A 22,033-nucleotide genomic window follows, 5' to 3' on the forward strand; every position below is an offset into this window, starting at 1 on the left:
TCTTTTCTTCCTTCCTTCATAGTTGTACTCTAACACTATCTGTTATGCTCTCCTGAACTTCACAGGCGGAGAAGGGCGAGAAGGAACGTTCAGAACGAGAGGAGCGTGAGAGAGAGCGAGAAATAGAGAAGGAATCCCAGGACTCTGTGGAGAGAGAACGTGAACGACCCACTTCAGAACGAAGACGACGATCAGAAAGATCAGAAAGAAGTAATCGTGGCCGTAGTTCATCTCCTGAAGAAACCTACTACCACAGAGATTCGTAAGTGTTTATATTACAGTTGAACCCCTATTAAACGTTTTTACAGGGACCTGATTTTTTTTTTTAACCTTAAATGGCGGTTTATCCTAAATCAAAGTTTCCATAGAAAGCACACCTTTTGCAGAGATCTTTGTCTGTATTAACATAAATTTTACCATCATACATTATTTACACAGTGACAGCAATAAAACAAGCAGATATCTACCGTACACGCTGTACTGTAGTTATGGTTTGTGCTTCATTTTGACAGATTTTTGTTGATGAATGCAAAACTGCTTCAGTTTGAGGTGGTTCTTTAACGTTATACATGATTTTTCATAAAAGTCAAGGAAAGATACCAAACTCGCACAAAAAACACATTAAAATCGGTATGAAACAGCAATCGGTTTGTTTAAACTTTTTCGCGGATGTTTTCTATGTAGCGGCTTACTCATTAGCTCATATTTACTAATTCCAATAGTTTGAACGCACATATTCAGTTTCATTCTTAAAAATTTTTAAAGCATCACTCCAGAGGCTTGTGGCAAACATTTCCATTTTCTTAATTCAAACGGTGTCGCCTAACCTAGCTCCCTGTGGAATGAAATTTATAAGCTGTAACCTAGGTTTACCACGCACGTATTATGAAAACATATTTCAAGCTGCCATTGATGTTTTCACGGCTCATACTTGTAGACATGATAATAGGCTTTTGGGCTTATGATAGTCGAGATTTTCTTTTAATGACTCAGAGCAAAGTTCTCTGCGAAACATAAAGAATTTCACCTTATTTTCTTGACGCAGCATAAGCCTATACCGTATTTACGCAAATAATCCCCGCCACCGAATAATCCCTGCACCCTAACTTTAGGAAGGCTGATTTTGAAAAAAATGCCAACATTGACTCAAATAAAACCCGCATCTCAATTTTGTGCCTCAATTTTTTTTTTTAATATGAAATACGGCGTATTTATTCAAATAATATCCGCCACCGAATAACTTCCGCACCCTAGCTTTAGGAAGGCTGGTTTTTAAAAAATGCCAACATTGACTCAAATAAAACCTGCACCCCAATTTCGTGCCTCAATTTTTTTTAAAAATATGCGGGTATTATTCGCGTAAATACGGTATTATATATGTGTCTATATTTCAAGCTCCCTGTGAAATAATTATAATAACATTTTCACTATAAATTTACATAGGAACTGCCTTTCTGAAATTTAACAAGACGCAAAAGTACATAACCTAACCTCTGAAATTAGTTATGCACACCTCTGTATTTCGAGAAGAAGTATCCCATTCTTATTTTATTTTAGTACATAGTATTAAAATTAAACAGGCGTTTACCTCAGCCTTTATTTCTAAGGAGTTAACAACTGGTGTCATTGCACTTATTGGAAAACATATTATCCCGATGTTTGTTTACATCAGTTGGAGTTGTGAGGAGCCCTCAGGCAAACTCAAGTTTGACTCGCTCGCGCGTAGCGAGGAATCGATACGGAAGTTAATCGATCGCATTCCGTATAAATGCTGGAGTAGAGTGTATGAATCCTCCCGAAGGTATCACCACCTTGACGAAGGCAAAATATATTTTGCCGGGTGTTTATTGGAGGCTTGCGTGGTCAAATGATCCTTAGAGCTATGCCGGCAGGAGCATCTGCTCCTGGTAGGGCCACCCAAGCCGGACAGGTCTAAGATGATGATCCAGACTAAGAGTGATACCCTGGTCCTCCAGGTTGGGGGTTGAGCGTAGGGTTAACTCCCCTACCTCGTAAAAAACCAACTGTTACGGATACCTTAAGAATGAATAATGCAGGACTGGAAAACTTGGTGACGAACCGGCGAGAAAAACGGCTAAAGAGAAGGAAAAAGAATATTATATTAGCAACGTGGAATGTTAAGACATTGAAGAGACCTGGCAAGTTGAAAGAATTAAGGAATGAAATGGATAAGTATGGAGTGAAAATAGCAGCTCTACAGGAACTAAGATGGAAAGGGCAAGGGATGATGATGTCTGGACAACATATTTTGATGTACAGTGGAGAAAAAGCAGGCAGTAATGGCACAGGATTCCTCATACATAAGTCAGTAAAGCAAAGCGTGATCAACTTTACTCCAATCAATGATAGGATGTGCTCTGTGAGAATTAGGGCAAAATTCTTCAACGTAACTGTGTTTTGTGTGTACGCCCCTACTGAGGAGGCAGAAGATGAGAAGAAAGATGCATTTTATACCAAATTGGAGGAAGAAATTAATAAAGTTCAAAGGCATGATGTGAAAATTATCCTTGGAGATTTAAATGCAAAAATTGGAAGAGAAGTGTACAAACACTTAGTAGGGAAAGAAAGCCTGCATGAAGTAAGTAATGATAACGGATTGAGATTGATTGATTTTGTGAGTGGAAAGCAGATGATAATTAAAAGTACTTGGCATCCTAGGAAAAACATTCACAAGGAGACCTGGATTTCACCAGATGGTGTGACAAGAAATCAAATAGACCATGTTATCATAGACAGGCGACATGCTTCAGATATTATGGATGTTAGAAGCTGCAGAGGTGCTGATACAGACCACTATCTTGTTAGAGTCAAGTACAGACAAAAAATAGATTTGGCAAGAACGGAAAAAGTAACAAGAAAGGCAAAGCACAATATTGAAGGACTAAAAAATGAGGAATTGCAAGAGAAATACAAAAAGGAAATAGCTGAATCTTTGGCAATAAAAAGGGAATTATGGGAGAAAGGAGAAGTGGAAGATAAATGGGAGATACTGAAAACAACTATCAGTGAAGTTGCAGATAGTACCCTGGGAAAGAAGAAATTGGTAAAGAGAGCAGAATGGTTTGATGAGGAATGTTCAACATTAATCCAAGAGAGGAATGATGCTAGGAACAGAATGCTTCAAAGGAGAACAAGACAAACAGTAGAAGAGTATAGAGAGAAACGAAGAAGAGCAGATAAGATATGTAGATATAAGAAAAGAGCTTTTGAAAGAAAGAGAATCGAAGAACTGGATGAAATGAAGGATAGAAACGAGGTACGAAAGTTCTATGAAAGAACAAAAGACATTAAGAGAGGGTTTCAACCAAGAGCTGTTTTCTTCAAGGATAAAGATGGAAACCTTCTGGGTGATAAAAGCAAAGTGCTTGGAAGATGGCAGGAGTATTTTTACGAGTTACTCAATGGAAATAATGAAGATGATAGAGAGGAGGAAAATATAAATGTTGATCGGGAAGAAAGAGAATTGGAAGAGGAATCAGTAAAAGAGCCAGACTTAGAAGAGGTCAAAGCTGCAATTAATGCATTAAAGAATAATAGAGCCCCAGGTGAAGATGGAATGGAGTCAGAGCTGTTGAGATATGGGGGAGAGGGAATAGAAATGGCTGTTTATGAATTGATTAAGGAGGTTTGGACAAAGGAGGAAATACCCAAGGATTGGACATTGGGTATAATTTACCCATTACATAAAAAGGGAGATAAGGCAGTATGTGGAAATTATCGAGGGATCACCTTGCTGGATGGAACGTACAAGGTTTTTGGTAAGGTACTAGCCTTAAGATTGGAATTATGGATGGAAAGAATATTAGGGGATTACCAAGCAGGTTTTAGAAAACATCGCTCTACTCTGGATCAGATATTTATATTACGACAAGTGCTAGAGAAATTTTATGAATATGACAAACAGCTACATCAGCTGTATGTTGATTTTAAACAGGCATATGACAGTCTAGATAGGGGTAAAATTTACAAGATTATGAAAGAATTTGGAATCCCAAGGAAATTGATTAGATTAACAGAAATGACTTTGAAAACAACGGTATGCAAGGTGAGAGTGGAGCAAGATCTGTCAGAGGAGTTTTTAGTGGAGAGAGGACTAAGACAGGGAGATGTACTTTCCACACTGCTTTTTAACCTAGCATTGGAAAAAGTAATCCGTGAATTGCCCATCAACCCAGGGGGAACCATTTTGAACAGATTAGTACAAGTGATAGCATATGCTGATGATGTAGCAATAATTGCAAGAAATGAAAGAGCTCTTGAAGAGAGCTACTCAGTATTAGAAGGGAAAGCACGGGACCTAGGACTAGAAGTGAATATAAACAAAACAAAATATATGAAGATGGGAGATACAGAGGGAGTAAGAGGAAGGACCCCAGTAAGATTAAATGGGAAGGAATATCAAAGAGTCACATCTTTCAAATATCTAGGCTCTATAATAACAGAGGACAATAAAACCTCCGTGGAAATACAGGAGAGGATAACAAGTGGAAACCGATGCTTTTACGCCTTGCAAAATATGTTTAAATCCAGGAATGTCAGCAGGAATACAAAAATTAAAATATACACAACAGTACTAAGACCAATAGTTATGTATGGCTCAGAATGCTGGGTGATGACCGCCAGAGAAGAACAGTGGCTGTTACGGTGGGAAAGGAAGATATTGAGAAAGATATTCGATGCAGTAAGAGAGCAGGATGGGTGGAGAATGAGGACAAATGTAGAGCTGCAAGGACTGTTTGGCCAGCCAGATATTGTTGCTAAAATTAAGCAGGGAAGAATTAGGTGGGCCGGTCATGTTCAGAGAATGGCAGAAACCTGCACCGTAAAAAAGGTGTTTATAGGGAAACTTGATGGAAGGAGGAGGAGAGGAAGACCCAGGAAAAGATGGATTGATGATGTTGAGGATGACCTTAGAAAGTTAGGAGTTAAACTTTGGAGAAGAAAAGCTGAGGACCGAGATGAATGGAGGCAGGTGATAAAGGAGGCCAAGGACCTACAAGGACTGTAGCGCCGACCAGTAAGTAAGTCAGTAAGTAGAGTGTATGAATACTGGTAATGGATAAAAACTCTCATGCCCAAATTTGTCTGTAATAACGGATGAATCAGTAAAAGGGTTCTCATTGTAACCGAAGGATGTTGCACAGTTTAATACAGGTATTTTTGAAGGCTACAATAACATTGTCATTAAAACAGGGCTTCTCTTCTACTTCAGCAGCCGCGGTCAGATGTGTATCCGAGTCCAACATCTCACTTTAGCCCTAAGTGCCCATGCTCTAAATTCCTCTTCTACCTTGAATCGCCCTTAACAAGCTTAGGACATCTCTTTCATAGGTTCTTAATGTCCCATAACCAAAACGTGTAGAAATAAATATTTGAGAATTTTAACATTTCTTTAATGCTAAATACAGGTTTTGCTCTATTGTGAATTACATTCAGTTGAATATAAAATTACATTGCTCTTATGGAATAATTTTCAGAAATGGAAAATTTCTTCCGTTAAATGCGGGTTTGCGTTAAATCGAGGTCACGCAAAATCTGGGTTATATTGTATATGGTAATGATTAGTCATGTCTGCTTTCATTGATCAGCTTCAATGTAACTTGGGAATGTGCAGACAAGCACATATATAGAAGTTCTAAAACACTGGTTAAAAATAGTTGCTTTTAATTCCCTTTGATGGCATCCAAATGCTGGGAAACCTGCTATATCGATCACCGAAGCATGGGAATAATTACATGATGAAAATAGTATAAATCTCAGCGTCAGGCAGTTTCTCCGTGTAGTTCCTATTGTAGGTTTCTCTGTTACTTGCTGTGAAGATGGTTCTGGTGCACATTTGTCTTTCTTTTTGTAGATCCAGCTCAAGATCGAAGTCCAAGCGTTCTCGCAGCTCGTCTGGCAGCCCAGTGCCCAGCAAACGTTCGTACAGGTCAGTAACCAATCCATCTTATTATGCTGAGAAATTGACACGCACATGCCAGAGTGGTTCAGCATGTGCAGATGCCGGCAGCTAGCTGTACACCTCGTGCATACTACTTCAGCATAAAACATTCAGCACTCCAAGCGGCACTGGCATAATAATGTCAGAGCCCGAGGCAGTGTGTTCTATCTCAAGCTCTTCTGTAGGCAGTTGTGTTATTTCAAGCTTCAGGAAAAACTGCACCAACAGAATTAGTTGGCCATGCGGGTAGGGGCGCGCAGCTGTGAACGTGCATTCGAGAGAGTGGGTATGAACTTCACTATTGGCAAACCTAAAGATGGTTTGCCATGGTTTCCCATTTTCACACCAGGAAAATGCTGGGACTGCACCTTAATTAAGGCCGCCTCCTTCCTACTCCTAGCTCTTTCCTATACCATCATCGCCATAAGACCTATCTGTGTCAGTGCGACGTAAAACCAATTGTAAAATAAATAATAAATTAAAAAATTACCAAAATAGATCAGAGCTGAAAAGTGTTGAAACTAACAAATTAGGAAGTAATATGAGTAATATGACCCGGTCAACAACAGGTTGTAGGTTTTCATTTTCATGAGTAATGGAAAGGAAGCAAATAACAAATCAAGTAATTTGCAGTAAAATAGTGTAAACATAAAACTACGAAACAAAAAATTGTTTATGAATTTTTCTCTGTATTTATTGTATAAAACCAACGTGCTGAACGTGAATATGCTGTTAGTTGTTTCCATTTGTTGATACTTTTTGCTACTTTAACAGTTTTTGAAAAAAATGTGAATTTAGCACTTTTTCCGGCAATCGTAGATGTTCGAGATTATCACCACTAGATCACTCTAATGTGATGTTCCAACTTTATTGGTATACATCTGGAATGATTCAATATATAGACTTATTTCAAAATCCAACTGTATATATCGACATGTCGTAATCGTAATATTTTAGACATACAGTTGCATTGTTGCACATAGTGACATATACGCCAGTTCCCGTTACGACATGCCCCATTTGGATGTGACCAAATGTTTATTTCATGTGGCATTCCTTAGACAACACAATCTTAATCATAGCTTTATAACATAGATATGAATGTATGGTTCAGCTGAAGATGACCTTACGTAAGGGGTCGAAACTGGTCCTGTAGCATAATAAGTGCAATAAACAAGTATTGATAGGTGGAAATCCTTTCCTATTTCTAATTGTATATCAACATGTATCTGTATTTTTCACACAAAAAAATCCTGTCGTTTGTGAATGTAGATGCAGTTCTGTGATTATAAGTAATGTTGATTGTTGTCCCTTAGTGTAATATTCAACATCCAGAAGTTGTAAATTGCCAGCAGACACGTTTTGTTATGTTTGTGTAGAATACATTTGCTCTAAACAAGTTAAACATAAAATTGTGCTCGGTACAAAGTTCTGTGAGGCGTACTGCGCTTATTTTGGTGTGCATGTTCTAGACCAACATGTTACATGGGCTCCCTATGTGACTTGTGGCAGCTGCCGGTCTGCTTTAGAGGGGTGGCTACGTGGAACAAGAAAATGTATATCGTTTGCAATTCCCCGAAAATGGGGAGAGCCTACAAATAATCACGACAACTGTTATTTTTGTATGGTGGACTTTACACGTTACAAAAGTACCAAGAGGAGAAAAGATATTCCATATCCTAACATACCGCCATCTGTTGCCCCATAACCACATAGTGAAGAGCTGCCAGTTCCATCACCGACAAAACAAAATACTAGTGAAAAGGTCATAGGGACCAATTCAAGTGATAACAGCGATTTCAGTTTTAGTGATGATAGCAATATGGAACCACAGCTCTTTACTCAGCCGAAATTGGATGACCTTGTTACGGAGTTGCAACTAACCAAACCAAAGGCTGCACTTCTTGTATCCCATCTAAAGCAAGATAACTTGCTTGATAAATCCTCTAAAATAACAAAATATAGGGTAAAGTATGAGGATTTTGCATGCTTCTACCAAATGCACAAGTATGAAGGATGTGTTTTCCACCTAATCAATACTTTATTTACAAAATGTTTAAAATATCTACATTAAAACAGTACTGGTTTCGACTCGTAGATAGGTCATCATCAGCTGTTGGTGAACCTGCTTAATAGCGATTGTACATAAAACATTACTAAAAACTAATTTAACAAGAATGCCTTCATCATCATCATCATCATCATCATCAGCTTTCCACTCCAGTTGCCCGGGTGTGGTTTACGAGCACTCTCCACTTCTGTCTGTCCATGTACCACTCTTCACTCAAGACGACATCCCAGCTGACTCCTCTTGTTCATAAGTCCTCTTTCACTTGGTCCAGCCATCTCTCTTCCTAGGTCTTCCTACCGGTCGTTTTCCGGCCACAGCTGTGTGTAGCCATTGTTTTGCTGTCCTTCTATCGTCCATTCGTTTGACATGGCCAAACCATTTTGAATGGGCCCTTGTCACTTTTTCATTCAGGGATGGGTACACACCAGCTTCCTCCCTTATTCTTTCATTCCTTACCCTAATGAAAACAAGAGAGGTCCACCTATTCAATACCATATAATGTTATAAGAAAAATTATAACATTTTATTATACTCGGTACCGGTTTCGATGCTGGTGTGAATCATCATCAGCCAAAAATAAGAAAAATATACATAGACAAGGTTACAATAAACAATGCATAAAGTACATACAAATTTTACAAAACTGGCAAGACCTAATTAAAAACGGGATCCATAAACATTAACCTATGACCTAAACTTAAAAATAGCACCAACTGTCTTAAAACTATGAATATACGTCCTCTGAATCTAAAAACATTAAACTATGTGCGGACAAAAACCAATGTTTCACTATCATAAAAGTCCAAGAGTATAATTTTAATTTTGTAAGAACATATGTGTAAAAGGTGCAAGAATTAAGAAACCATTTTTCTGTTAGTTAAAAATGGCTCTCATTAAAACAACACAGCCAGTCAAAAGACATAACTTCCGATTTTGCGTGATAAAACATATGTCTTCTCTAACTTAGCCGCTTTCTTTCAGTATTAGATAACAAGATCTTTTTAAGTAAAAATGTTGGCGGACGCCGTGTTTCCAGGGTACTGTTCTCGGTTCAAACTAGGACCTGAAGCAAACAAAAAAGAAAAGAATATCAAGAAAGGCTTTTTTTAAAAATCTTGTCGTAAAAATTTACGTGAATAAGAGACTCGCCTCTGGGAGCGTATATATTATGTGTTATTAAACGTTAGGGAAGACACTGAGAGCCGCAAGACACCGTGACCAATGCACCTGCGTTGGAGGGGAAGGGAGGGGGAAGCAAAACATCATAGTTCATAGGAACTTCATTTCTGCGGCTTGTAGTTTGCTATCCATTTGTTGGGTGGTTGTGCAGGTTTCTAGGCCATATGTTATTATGGGGGTGAAGTATGATTGGAATAGAATCTGCTTTGATCTTAAGGGAACTTGTTCGTTCCAGAGGAGGTTCCGAACTTGATGGTAAAACTGAGCTAATTTTTGAATGCGGTTGTTAATCTCATGCTGTATTCTGTTATCACTTGAAATGATGCACCCAAAATATTTATATTGGTCTACTGTTTCCAGCTGTGTACCTTCCAGCATTATTTTTCCTTTCTTCTTCTGCCTGTTGACAGACATAGTCACAGTTTTCGATTTATTTATTGTTAATCCGTGTGCTTTCAAATGTTCATTCCAGGTGTTCAGCCTCTCTTGGACTTCCTTCCTTCTCTGTATTTCCCCAAATTACTATATCATATGCAAATGCATTGATGTCCATATTGTTCTTCTGCTTAATTTCTTTCATGACTTCATCCATGACAGTGATAAAAAGTAAAGGTGAAAGGGTACTGCCTTGTTGCACTCCTTTAGTGGTTTGGAACCAATCAGAATTACCGTTTCCTATCTGTACGCAACTGCAGCAGTCTTTGTAAAACATTTTAACTTTCTGGATAAGCCCTTTGGGTACATTTGTCTTTCTTAAGCAATGCCTTATTCTAATATAATACTACCGTTAAGATATATACATATGGTACAATTATAAGGCTTTGACTTGTTGGAGTTCCATTCAAAAATCTATACTGTTGCCAACATTACATCAAACAATGGTACAATGAAGGGCTTTGGCATGCTGGAGTCCCTAGAATGCCACATATTCCAAAAATTGTATAGCTGAGGTTGAAAATATAGTTCTTACAGAATAAAGGATCACTGAGGTTTTGGTGTCAAGTTCAAATATCTATGCAGTATGCCAGCATTATGTCCATCTGTTGTATAGATACAATCAAGGTGCATTGTTGGGCCTCAATTTTTCGGAGAACGTAGTAGACGGAGGTTCTGTAGCTTGTTTGACAGGTACTATGTTCATTCTTAGTGTATGTTGTTGCTGATACATGCTAGCTTTCAGGATCCTTGTTGAGGCATATCATGTTATAGATGAAATTTTGAAAGCAAAGAAAGTAGGTTGATAGAGCTCCCCTCTTCATACATTTATGCTCAGGTAAATTTTCATTTAAGTTGAAGTTGGGATTAGCGTATTGGTCCATATTGATATAAAAATCTTCCATTATATTGAGCAATGGGCCTGTGGGGTTCGTATTTAAAATTTCCATATCATTCTCGATATTAGTGAACTTATGCTTGTGCTCTTCGACATGTTGCCCTATGGATGAAAAGCGATTATATTTAGTGGCATTGACGTGTTCGCTGTAGCGAATAGAAAAACATCTGCCAGTGCATCCGATGCTTCACAATCGTTGCATTTTATGCGGTACACTCCTGAGTGGCAGTATTTGTTGTTTACGTTGACAGATTTAGTGTTATGTAAAATGGAAGCCTTATTACATGTGGTTCTGTAAGCTATTCTTAGATTGTGTCTTTTGAAAATATTAGTTATGGAGTGGATGTGGGTGTTGTTAAAGGTAAAAGTGCATAGTATTTCTTAGGTTTGTTGTTTCTACTTAATTTGGATTTCGGTTGATATTTTATTTTGTGAATGGTATTGTTTATCGTGTTTCTATTGTATCCGTTATGCTCCGCTATTTTGTGAATTAGGTTTAGTTCATTATTTAATTCTTCCGGGGACAGGGGTATGTTGAAAGCTCTGTATGTCATACTGTAGTATGCCGCCTTTTTGAGTGCATTAGGGTGAGTGGAATCTACTTTTATAGTATTGGAGGTTTGTGTAGGTGTTCTATAGATTTTGTATGTCAAGTGGTCTTCAGTTTTGGTGACGGATAAATCAAGATAATTCAGAGTGTGATTTTTCTCAGTTTCCGTCGTAAATTTTTTATGTGGATCTATTTTATTTAGCTGTTCATGTATGTTGTTTTCGTTTGTAAACCTGCAGTCTATAACAACGTAAATATAATCTACAAATCTGCACCAGAATGATGTATTGTTAATTTTGCTCATTTCTGAGTGTTCTAAGTGATCTATGTAGATCTCTGCTAGTATTCCTGAAGCTGGTGAACCCATGGGAAGGCCTTGTTGTTTGTAGATAGTGTCGTGGAATCTAAAGTAATTATTGTTGAGGGCGAATTCAAGTAAATTAATGAATTCATCTATTTCAAGGACACTTAGATTACTGTGATTTCTTAAATTTGATTCTATTAGTCTTATTGTTTTCTGTGTGGGTATGGTAGGGTACATGTCTATGATATCATATGATGCTAGAGCGTGGTGTTGTTCGATTTTCAGCTCTTTCATGATGTTGTAGAATTCTATTGAGTTTCGTACTGATTTCTTGGCTAAGAATTTGTAGTGTTTTTGAGAAATGTTTGTATGAAGCATGATAATTTGTACGTCGGGCTTGATCAATAATTTATGACCGGTCTCCTGGGTAATTCATCTTTGTGGATTCTAGGGTAGGCTTTCACAGACGGCAGTTTGGGATTCATTATAGTCAGCTTCATGGTTTCTTGTTCGTTAAGGAGAAAATGGGTGTTTTTCAGTAATGTTTTGAGATTTTCTTTGGAATCAGGCAGTTGGTGGATCTTTTCGTTTAATTGGAAAGGTGTTGCCCGAGAAACACTATTTAGTTTTATTGATGTATTCGTTTCTGTCTATGATGACTGTGGTATTACCTTTGTCTGCCTTTGTTATAAATAAATATTTATGCTTGATTTTGTCTTTGAGTTTCCTGAGTTGGATATTATCAGTTTTGCTTCTATAGTTGTTGTTAATCTTGTTAATGTATTGCGATAATTTCTTCTTAACCTTAATTCTGATCTCATCACGTAAATCATGAGGAACTTTAATTAGAGCATTTTTCGGTTTCAGCAATGATGGTTATGAGGTTATGAAAGGTTGATGTGTTCTCCCAATTCTGTTTAGGTCCTTTGCTCATAGATAGCTGATAGATTATAGTTCTACCAAATGTTTGAAAATCTTCATTTTTGTTGTGATGTTAATGGTCTCTGAACACATTAAGATTCTTCATGAACCAGATATCAATGTCATCTATTTTATGATCAAGTAAGAGATGGATTACAATAAAAGAATTTAAATGGATCTTGCATTGAAAAGTAGTGCGTTTGAAGGTGGATTTGAAAGTAATATTGTTATATTATGATAATATGATTTTAGCTCTAAAACATGTACACATCGCCCGTCGCTCTCATTATAAGGTGAGATAAGTCGTAACATAGTAGATGTACTGGAAAGTGTATCTAGAATGCAAAATAAAGCTTAAAGTAAAGCATTTCATTTACACTGAGAGGATGTTCGTGCGATTCGAATTATTTTGAAAGTATCAATTTAAAATTTGATGGATAGGAAAATTTGATTTAATTGAAATAACATTAATTATATATGTTTTAGTTCAAGTAAAAGTCTCAAAGCTGTCCTCCTACGCAATGGAAACATGTTTCCTTCCATACAAGAAGCTTGTTCTGTACAACTTAAGGAGACTTATGAAAATATGAAGCTGCTCTTGGAAAATCAAATACGGATGTTACAAATGGGATGTTTATGGTGATTTTAAGATTTTGGGATTTCTTCTGGGGTTTTTAAGATTAATAATAATAATGTTTTAATGCAGCCACTGGCCATAAAACAAGAATACAGTGACATATATACATCCGCACCTGCTTAGTTCAAGCGGAGATGGCTATCACTATCAGTCTTTAACAAATTCACTAATTGAGCCCTTTCTCTCTGAGCATTCCTAAATATTTTTGCCCCCTCTGCCTATGGTATAGCAGAGCAGATAATCACCGTTACACTGGGAAAGAATGGCCAGAAAGAAAAGAACTCATTCCAGGTGCGCACAACGTAAGTAATGAGCCCCTCGTGACCAGGGAGAAGATTCTCTTACCAACACTCCATATCAGACTTGGACTTGCTAAACAATTTATTGAAGGTTTAGATAGCAAGAGTGGGGCTCTGAGCCTCATCAGATGAATGTTCCCTAAGTTATATGAAGCAAAAATAAAAGGTGGGATTTTCACCAGACCTCAGATTCGTATGATGTTAAAACGAAAAGAACTTTTAGATGCAATGACTCTTGATGAACAAAATGCATGGGGTGCTTTTAGAATGGTAGTGCAACAGTTTCTGGGCAACAATTGAAGTGAAAATTACATGAAACTGATAGAAAATTTGGTATAGATTTATCATGTACTTGGATGTAGAATGTTGGTGAAAATTCACTATTTATTTTCTCATATTGACTTCTTTAGGCAAAATTTAGGAGCTGTAAGCGAAGAGCACGGTGAACGATTTCACCAGGACATTCATTGCATGGAAAGAAGGTAACAAGGGACGTTGGGACCATGCTATGATGGGAGACCCTGTATAGAGTACAGTACGAGCAGAAGGGTCAGAAGAACATAAGGGGAAAAGCCGTTATAATGTACATTTTTTAATGTCATCATTGTTGTATGAAGATTCATTGTTATTCAAATTTTTTGCACATATTCCCACCAATTCTTGAGGTACTATATGTTAGATTTCTACTGTAGGACTCTAGTTGTATTAAATAAGCATGCAAAATCAGTAGCTTTTAAGAGAATCAAAAAATTCATTATCACATCCAAAATATTGACACTTAAGAAAAACTACTTATATATTCATAATCAGCATCACCAATTTAAGCAAGAAACTCACAAAAAATAAAATAAACAAAAACATTGTCAAATTTTGTTACGTAGTGTAATGACAGATCGGTATGGGAAAGGGGGATGCGGACAAACATGAAAACACAAAAGGACAGGTCTTCTGTTTGTATCTATCATTATGCAACTTGCTTTGTCACTTATTTGATGTTTTCCATCACTTACATTGACCTGCTATGTTTGTCCTTTGTTCCTAGTCTTTGACCCCGTGTATTCTCTTTGCTTATCCTGTCTCTATCCAGCTTTCTTCTCTTGCACATCCCACATCAAAATCTGTCAAGATGTCCTTTCGATGATTGTTGATGGCTGCCCTCCTCATGAACCTGGGAACAGAAACTAGCTCAAATAGAGTGAGTTGGCCCGTGCAGTTAGGGTGGCACAGTTGTGAGTTTGTGTGGGTTCGAATCCCACTGACAGCAGCCCTGAAGATGGTTTTTTTTTTTGTGGTTTCCAATTTTCACACCAGGCAAATTCAGGGACTCTTAACTTAATTAAGACCACGGTTGCTTCCTTCCCACTCCTCGCCCTTTCCTATGCCAACGTCGCCATAAAGACTATCTCGGTCAGTGCGACAAAGCAAATCATAAAAAAGAAAAAAGGACTCATTAGGGCTGAGAAAAAATATCGTATTTCTCTAAATTCAAGACTTTTTTTTTCCCTTCGAATTTCATGTGAAAAATCAAAAGGGTCATCTTGCATTCGCGACCTAACATTAATGAACACCATTGGCAGCTACCGCGGTAACCACACTGCTTTCCTTTACCGCACACGAACAAAAATATACCTTGGAGCCCCAGCTGCGCAGGAAATGTGATTCAAATTGTACTAACGTGGATGCGCTTTACAATGGCGAAAAATGAAAGTATCCTCCAAATCAATACATCATATATTCCGTCATTAGACGGAGTAAACAAGATCAGACATGTTTCGGCTCGTTTGAACCATCTTCAGTGAAAAAAATTAGGGGGGTTGGAATAATTTACATAATATGAGTTGAAAAAATGCTAAAAAACATAATGAAAGCGCAAATGAAAAAACAAACAAAAGAGAGCCTATACGGAAACAAAATTAGCACAAATATACAATATTTACATCAATATGCAGAGCAAAAAACAACTTATTGTGACAAAATTCAGTGAAACAGGTGTTAATTTGAAATAATAATAGATACTAAAAACTGTGTTAACCTAAGAAACAAGGGAATGAGAAAACAAATGATGTAGATGGAAATGAATGATAGTAGCACATGGTGAGGTTGTGGACCTCATAGTTTACAAACTATTGGTTTATAAAAATCACAAAACAGTTTGAAATCGCTGTCAAAATCATCTTAGTGGAAATCCATCGCATCAAACTGGTCAGGAGGAGAGCGGGAGCAAACATTTTGAGAGAAACCAAGCCTGAATTAACCTGCAGGCGAAAAGCCTGCGATAAGGAGAAAAAACACCATGAAATTTAAGGCTTTAGAAATAGCAGCATTCTCAATATCTTCTCAATATAGCGGTCCCTTTCTTCATTATTGTTTCATAATGTTGGCTGGTGTTTTGCCTTATTATAGAGGGGTCAGAAGAGCCGCATATAGAAATATGAGAAGCTGTGTTAGCTGTGTTAGGTGGACTATGCATCTATCTTCCACCTAACACAGCTTCTCATATTTCTATATGCGGCTCTTCTGACCCCTCTATAATAAGGCAAAACACCAGCCAACATTATGAAACAATAATGAAGAAAGGGACCGCTATATTGAGAAGATATTGAGAATGCTGCTATTTCTAAAGCCTTAAATTTCATGGTGTTTTTTCTCCTTATCACAGGCTTTTCGCCTGCAGGTTAATTCAGGCTTGGTTTCTCTCAAAATGTTTGCTCCCGCTCTCCTCCTGACCAGTTTGATGTGATGGATTTCCACTAAGATGATTTTGACAGCGATTTCAAACTGTTTTGTGATTTTTATAAACCAATAGTTTGTAAACTATGAGGTCCACAACCTCACCATGTGCTACTATCATTCATTTCCATCTACATCATTTGTTTTCTCATTCCCTTGTTTCTTAGGTTAACGCAGTTTTTAGTATCTATTATTATTTCAAATTAACACCTGTTTCACTGAATTTTGTCACAATAAGTTGTTTTTTGCTCTGCATATTGATGTAAATATTGTATATTTGTGCTAATTTTGTTTCCGTATAGGCTCTCTTTTGTTTGTTTTTTCATTTGCGCTTTCATTATGTTTTTTAGCATTTTTTCAACTCATATTATGTAAATTATTCCAACCCCCCTAATTTTTTTCACTGAAGATGGCTCAAACGAGCCGAAACATGTCTGATCTTGTTTACTCCGTCTAATGACGGAATATATGATGTATTGATTTGGAGGATACTTTCATTTTTCGCCATTGTAAAGTGAAAACCGTCAATGCGGAATGATTCTAATATCTTGTAACATGGATGCGACCCGTCAGATTCTTAGAAAGGCCACCACTACTCACTGGCAGAATTATAACTCATCTACTGTATCTGACGCTTGGTAAAAGTAACAGGTTTATTGAGAGCAGAAATATTTTCATTATGGATCTTCGTATTGTAGAGATACGTGGCATATTTTTAGCGGGTTCTAATAGATATTATGATGCCAATTTTAAGTTTGGTTGTTAAACACCCAGAAATGAAGAGTAATTGTGCAGCCGCAAGAAATTACGGCATAACTAAAGCCAATGTTCGGCGTTAGCGTGAAGACAGAGATGGCTTAGAAATTCTTGCTGTACAAAAAATGCATTTAGTGGCCCGCAACAAGGACGCTTTAAAGAAGTCGAGGATGAAATTGTGAATTATGTGCACCAAAAAAAAAAAAAAAAAAGCAAGGTAAGAAAGGCCATAACACGGTGCACAAACCTCTTTAACTTTCAACATCCAAGTCTAGCACGTTGATCATTAGCCATTGAAGCCGATCCAAGCCGGCAAGCGAGATGTGCATCTAGTGGCAGCCAGTTGTACCTGACATTTAGTAAAAGTAACAGATTTATAGAGTGAATCAAGAGGGCAGAAAGTCAAGTTCCTTCCAGAATAAAACTGGTCTGAAACAAGGGGATGATGCACTATCTCCTCTTCTATTCAACATTGCACTGGAGAAGATTATCAGGAAATTAGCTCTTGTAGCTGCTGGCATCATATTTGGGAGACAACATAAAGTCCTTGCATATGCGGATGATATTGTTCTTATTGGCTGCAGTGAATTAGAAATTAGGCTGTTATTTGTGGAACTAGAGGAAATGGCAGCAAAAATTGGCTTACGGGTGAATGATAAAAAGACACATTACATGGTTGTACAGAGACCGAATCATGAGGAGCTTGACAGATTGGCTTTGAAAATTGGGAAATATACAGTATATGTAGAAGAGTAGAGGAGCTTAAATTCCTTGGTGTATTAATCAATGAGCAAAACCGAAGGCAACAGAAACACCAAGCTAGAATTAAGAATGCAAATAAGGCATTTTACTCTATGAGCCCTATATTAGGCCCCAGGTTTTTAACAAGGAATGCAAAAATGATTATCTACAATACAATCATTCGACCAGTACTTCCGAGACATAGAGTATAACCAAGAAAGTAGTGTTGGCTACTGAATGCATGATTCGAAGCAGTGTATCGATTCATTCAAGTGTCCTAGTGAATCGATTCACAGGAATGGCGAGCTCACGGCACACGATTCAGCTTACTCCCAGCGGACAGTGCTGAGTGGCGCACTCGCTGGATGTTGACGGGGAGCCGAGCTTCCACTTCAGCGAGACAGTGAATCATGGCACGTCGAAAGAATCGTGAACGAGCGCGGCTCACTGAGACACATGATACACTGCTCCTTATCGGCTCAATGGACACGCGGAAAGCCGAGCTTCCGCTGCAGCGAGACATACAGTGAGCCATGGCACACGGAAAGAATCGTGAACGAGCCGGCTCAATAAGACACAAGATACGCACGGCTCCTTATCGGCTCACCGCAGCGAGACATACAGTGAGCCATGCTACACTGAAAGAATCGTATGCTATAATGGACACTCGAGCTCAGCTCATTTGAAAATAATACCCATTTGCATTCACTGTCCTCTTCTTACAGCGAGGTTTAAATAATAGATGGATTTATTTGCAGTATTAAAAAAAGGTAGTCACAACATAATTCTGAAGTAGCTAGTAAGTAGGTAGGCTATTAGGTTATACTATTTATTAGTTTAATGAATCTTAGTATTATAACTTAGTTGACATTTGACAATTAAACTAGACTCTAGCCTGCCCTATGACTATGGGTCATGCTCATGACCACTCAAAAGTACCTGTTTTATATTGGGAAGAACGGCTCAGTATTTTCTCAGTTCATATGTCACATCGTTGCACAAGACTTAAATCATATGTGGACAGACGCAATAACAGTATGTTGAATCAGAAAACCAGCGGGCTACTGTACATCTAGCATTTTTTCTAAGATAGGAGTTCATAGTATGAAGACCAGATGGTAGCTGCGAGCACTGAATGCTGTTGCTGCTGTCTTACCAGCACATACTACACAGATGCAGTAGGAGCAGTGACCAATGAGCCGTGAATCGGATCACTGTATCGATTCAGTAACGTTAATGGAATCAAATGAATCGAATGTCCCATCACTACAAGAAAGAGCAGCAGCAGCAGTTACAAGTCTTCGAGAATAAATTTATAGAAAAATATTTGGCCCATGGCTCGATCCTATCTCTCAAAGCTGACAGAAAAGATCTACAGTAATTATGAGATTTATACCTTCTCTCAACAACACACTATAATGGGTGTGATAGAATCCAACAGACTGCGCTGAGCTGGACATGTACTGAGGATGCAGGATAATAGAGCACCAGTAGATCGATACAATAGATCTCTCAATGGAAGACCCCAAAGCACCTGGAAGAAGGAGATCAACAAAGTAAGCCGGACCCTCCAAACTGAAAAGTGGGAAGAGCAGGCTCAAGATCGAAAGGATGGAAGAGGATTGTGAGATCGGCCGAGAACTTCACATCCCTCAAAAGCATAAAGAGTGAGTGAGTGAGCAGGAATATTTTTGTTATGGATCATTGTATAGACACGTGGCACAGGTATTGTGGGCAAATTTTTAATGGGTTCTCGTCAATATTATGATGCCAGTTCTAAGTTAATGGTTTAAACACGCAGAAATAAAGAATAATTGTGCAGCTGCAAGAAAATACAGCATAACTAAAGCCAACGATCGGCGTTGGCGTGAAAACAGAGATAATCTAAAAATGTGTACAGTACAAGAAAGGCATTCAGATGTGCACAAAAAACGCAAGGTCGGAATTGCCATAACATGAATGCGATGCGAAGAGGAATTCCCTGAACTTTCAAAGGCAGTATCAGATATCTGTAATGAAAGTGATTAAGGAAGTAGGTAGGTTGTACATGATACTTGTGTGTCTATTTTTTCCTTAAAAAATTTGAAATTTGTTATAAACAAAATTATGATTTCACAAAGCACATTTTAAGCCTGATTTAATCTGTATGATGGAAAACGTGGAAGTCGTCTTGCATTCAGTCGTCAAAAGTTGTCACAACAAGACTATATACATGAGTGCGTTTCTGATGCAATTGTGGAGTTTAGATAATACAGGTTTGGAAAATTCATATCGATCACACTATCGATGCAATTCAGATTTCACTTCATTCAGTTGGCAGTTTTACTGGAAGAGTTGAGCTTCCTCCTTACTCCTCACCTCCATAAAACGAAGTGTCACTAAAAGTTTTGCCGATGGTAGAAGAACTGGGATTGATGAGACGTGGAGGTTGTCCTTGTCTTCTCTTCCCACATTGACTTGGCATTGTATTAATCCTATTGTGTATTCCCATCCTGTTCCTATCGCTCTGTATGGCTTGATGATACAGTAGAAAGTTCTGTTATTCTTATCTGAAATTGGTTGTATATTTTTAGATCTCGCAGCCGGAGTCCACAGTCCAGTAGGAAGTCACATCGGTCACGTTCACCGCACAGTAGTAGCAGCAGTAAGAAGTCTCGTGGGCCCTCGTCGTTGTCCCCTCCGCGGGTGAAGCACCGAGCCATATCTCCGCCGTCTCCACCACGCATCAAGAGACGAAGCTCTCCGTCTAGTCCTCCCTCGTCTCGTTCCAAGCGTCGCGGCGGATCTAATTCTCCTTCGTCACCGCCTCGCAGCAAACGACGAGGATCGTCACCCTCCTTATCACCTCGCTCCAAACACAGAACTTCATCGCCGTCTACGCCACCAAGAAAACACAAGCACAAGCATAAATACTAGAATCAACTCTTCTGTCCTGTATCATACTGTTGAGTAATAAATTGATAAGCATTTATTGCAGTAAGAGAAGAGACTTATGCCACTGCAGTGTTTCATGTACTATCTTTCAAAGATGTTATCTCTTTCCCAAGACTAAAACGTAGTTGTGGTTTTGACCATTTATTGATGCACTTGAGATGGGACAACATGCTTCTTTGTTTGATTGTTTGATTTCGAGCTTGATACTTTCTTTTAAAATCCATGTGATAAATTTCTCCATCAGTGTAAGGATAGTATTGGCAGGCACACATGTGTCAAGTCTGTACAGTACACTGCATCTGTGAAGTATGGTCAGGCATGGCATTGCTCGGGAAAGGACAGAGCCTGACATCACGTGCTCCCTTTACTTTCCAAACTAGTCTCAAGAAGGAAGCAGACAAGGGTCTGACAACACACAACAAAAACTCTGGTGTGCTGCTCCTGACTTTTTACCATTATTTAAAAACGTTAGTGTGCAGCTTTTTATTTTCAGTATGCAACATGCTTTTTTTGTATTTTGACATGTTCTGCACTTCAGGACTAACAGCCACTTGTGTGATGTTCGCTCTTGCAAGACGAGCCGCAGAAAACTTGTTTTTTTCACTGCCATTTCACAGATTCTATGTACAGACTTAGTAGAATAAAATGGCATGACATCCATGGGCAGGTGGGAGGTTTTCCTCCTTGTTGACCAGTGATAATTTATTATATTATAGTGCACTGTTTTATTCTATTAATGAGGAGCATATCCTGTTTGGAGGTATAATGTTCTTATCATTGAAAACTGCACACAACATGTAGTTGATAAACACGATATTAGCTGATAAAGGAAAACATTATCCACGGGAGAGTTATGGAAAGTTTACCTTTGAAGACATCTGGGGGATGGGAGTTCATAATCACCTTGCACAGCTTCCAGCCACTTGCTAGTCTGTTTAGAACATTAGCTTCTCCATCATATTTCTGTCGTCACTTTGGTCCAGTCCTCCACTCCGTACAGCTATATGTCCCTTGGTTTCCCATCTCATGCATCTTTGTGGATATCATAATCTTCTTCTTCATTATTCTCTTCACATGTCCATAACATCTGTGCCATAATTCCTTGATCCTACCCTGTAATGGGTTCACTTGCAAACCTACTCATTTCCCATCTTATCCATGTTTGTTACTTCTATTGTCATCTTACTGACCTGGATCCTGTTCTTCTCTCCTCTGCTCATTACCCAGATTGTGGTATATCACACTTTTTCTGTTTTGAGGGACATCTTCACTCCACACCAAGTTTGTATCATTGGTGAAAAATGTTTCTGTTCACTTGTTTCCATATAGTATTGAGGTAGGAGTTACAAAGTGGTCATCATGCATCATGACTGGTTCTGAAGACTTCTGTATGGTTCTGATGTCAGCAGTTAATGTACTTTAAATTATTAATAAGTACATTACATGAAGAAAGTATTTTCTTTACAGAATTTTGAATATAACTTTTTTTCTTTGAGTTGATTCATTTTGTTTCTATCTTTTCAAAAGAATTCAAGAAAATTTGATTGTAATTTTTTTACAACATCAACTCAATCTTAAGATGTGCATAATAAATATATAAATGTTCGTTCACTCTT

At 38.1% G+C, this 22,033-nt stretch overlaps 1 protein-coding gene across 2 annotated transcripts in view; it reads left to right on the top strand.

Moving 5' to 3' along the window:
• LOC136882117 (U2 snRNP-associated SURP motif-containing protein) overlaps positions 1-21,132 on the top strand; it is a 238,506-nt gene extending 217,374 nt beyond the window's left edge. For both annotated transcript variants that reach the window (XM_067154643.2, XM_067154642.2), the window contains 3 exons: positions 66-262; positions 5,876-5,950; positions 20,057-21,132. In XM_067154643.2, the coding sequence (XP_067010744.2) occupies positions 66-262; positions 5,876-5,950; positions 20,057-20,399 (615 nt within the window). In that variant the 3' untranslated portion in view covers positions 20,400-21,132. The remainder of the gene's footprint in view (positions 1-65; positions 263-5,875; positions 5,951-20,056) is intronic.
• The last annotated feature ends 901 nt before the right edge of the window (positions 21,133-22,033 follow it).

Source organism: Anabrus simplex, chromosome 10 (genome assembly GCF_040414725.1).
Source record: "Anabrus simplex isolate iqAnaSimp1 chromosome 10, ASM4041472v1, whole genome shotgun sequence".
NCBI lineage: Eukaryota > Metazoa > Arthropoda > Insecta > Orthoptera > Tettigoniidae > Anabrus > Anabrus simplex.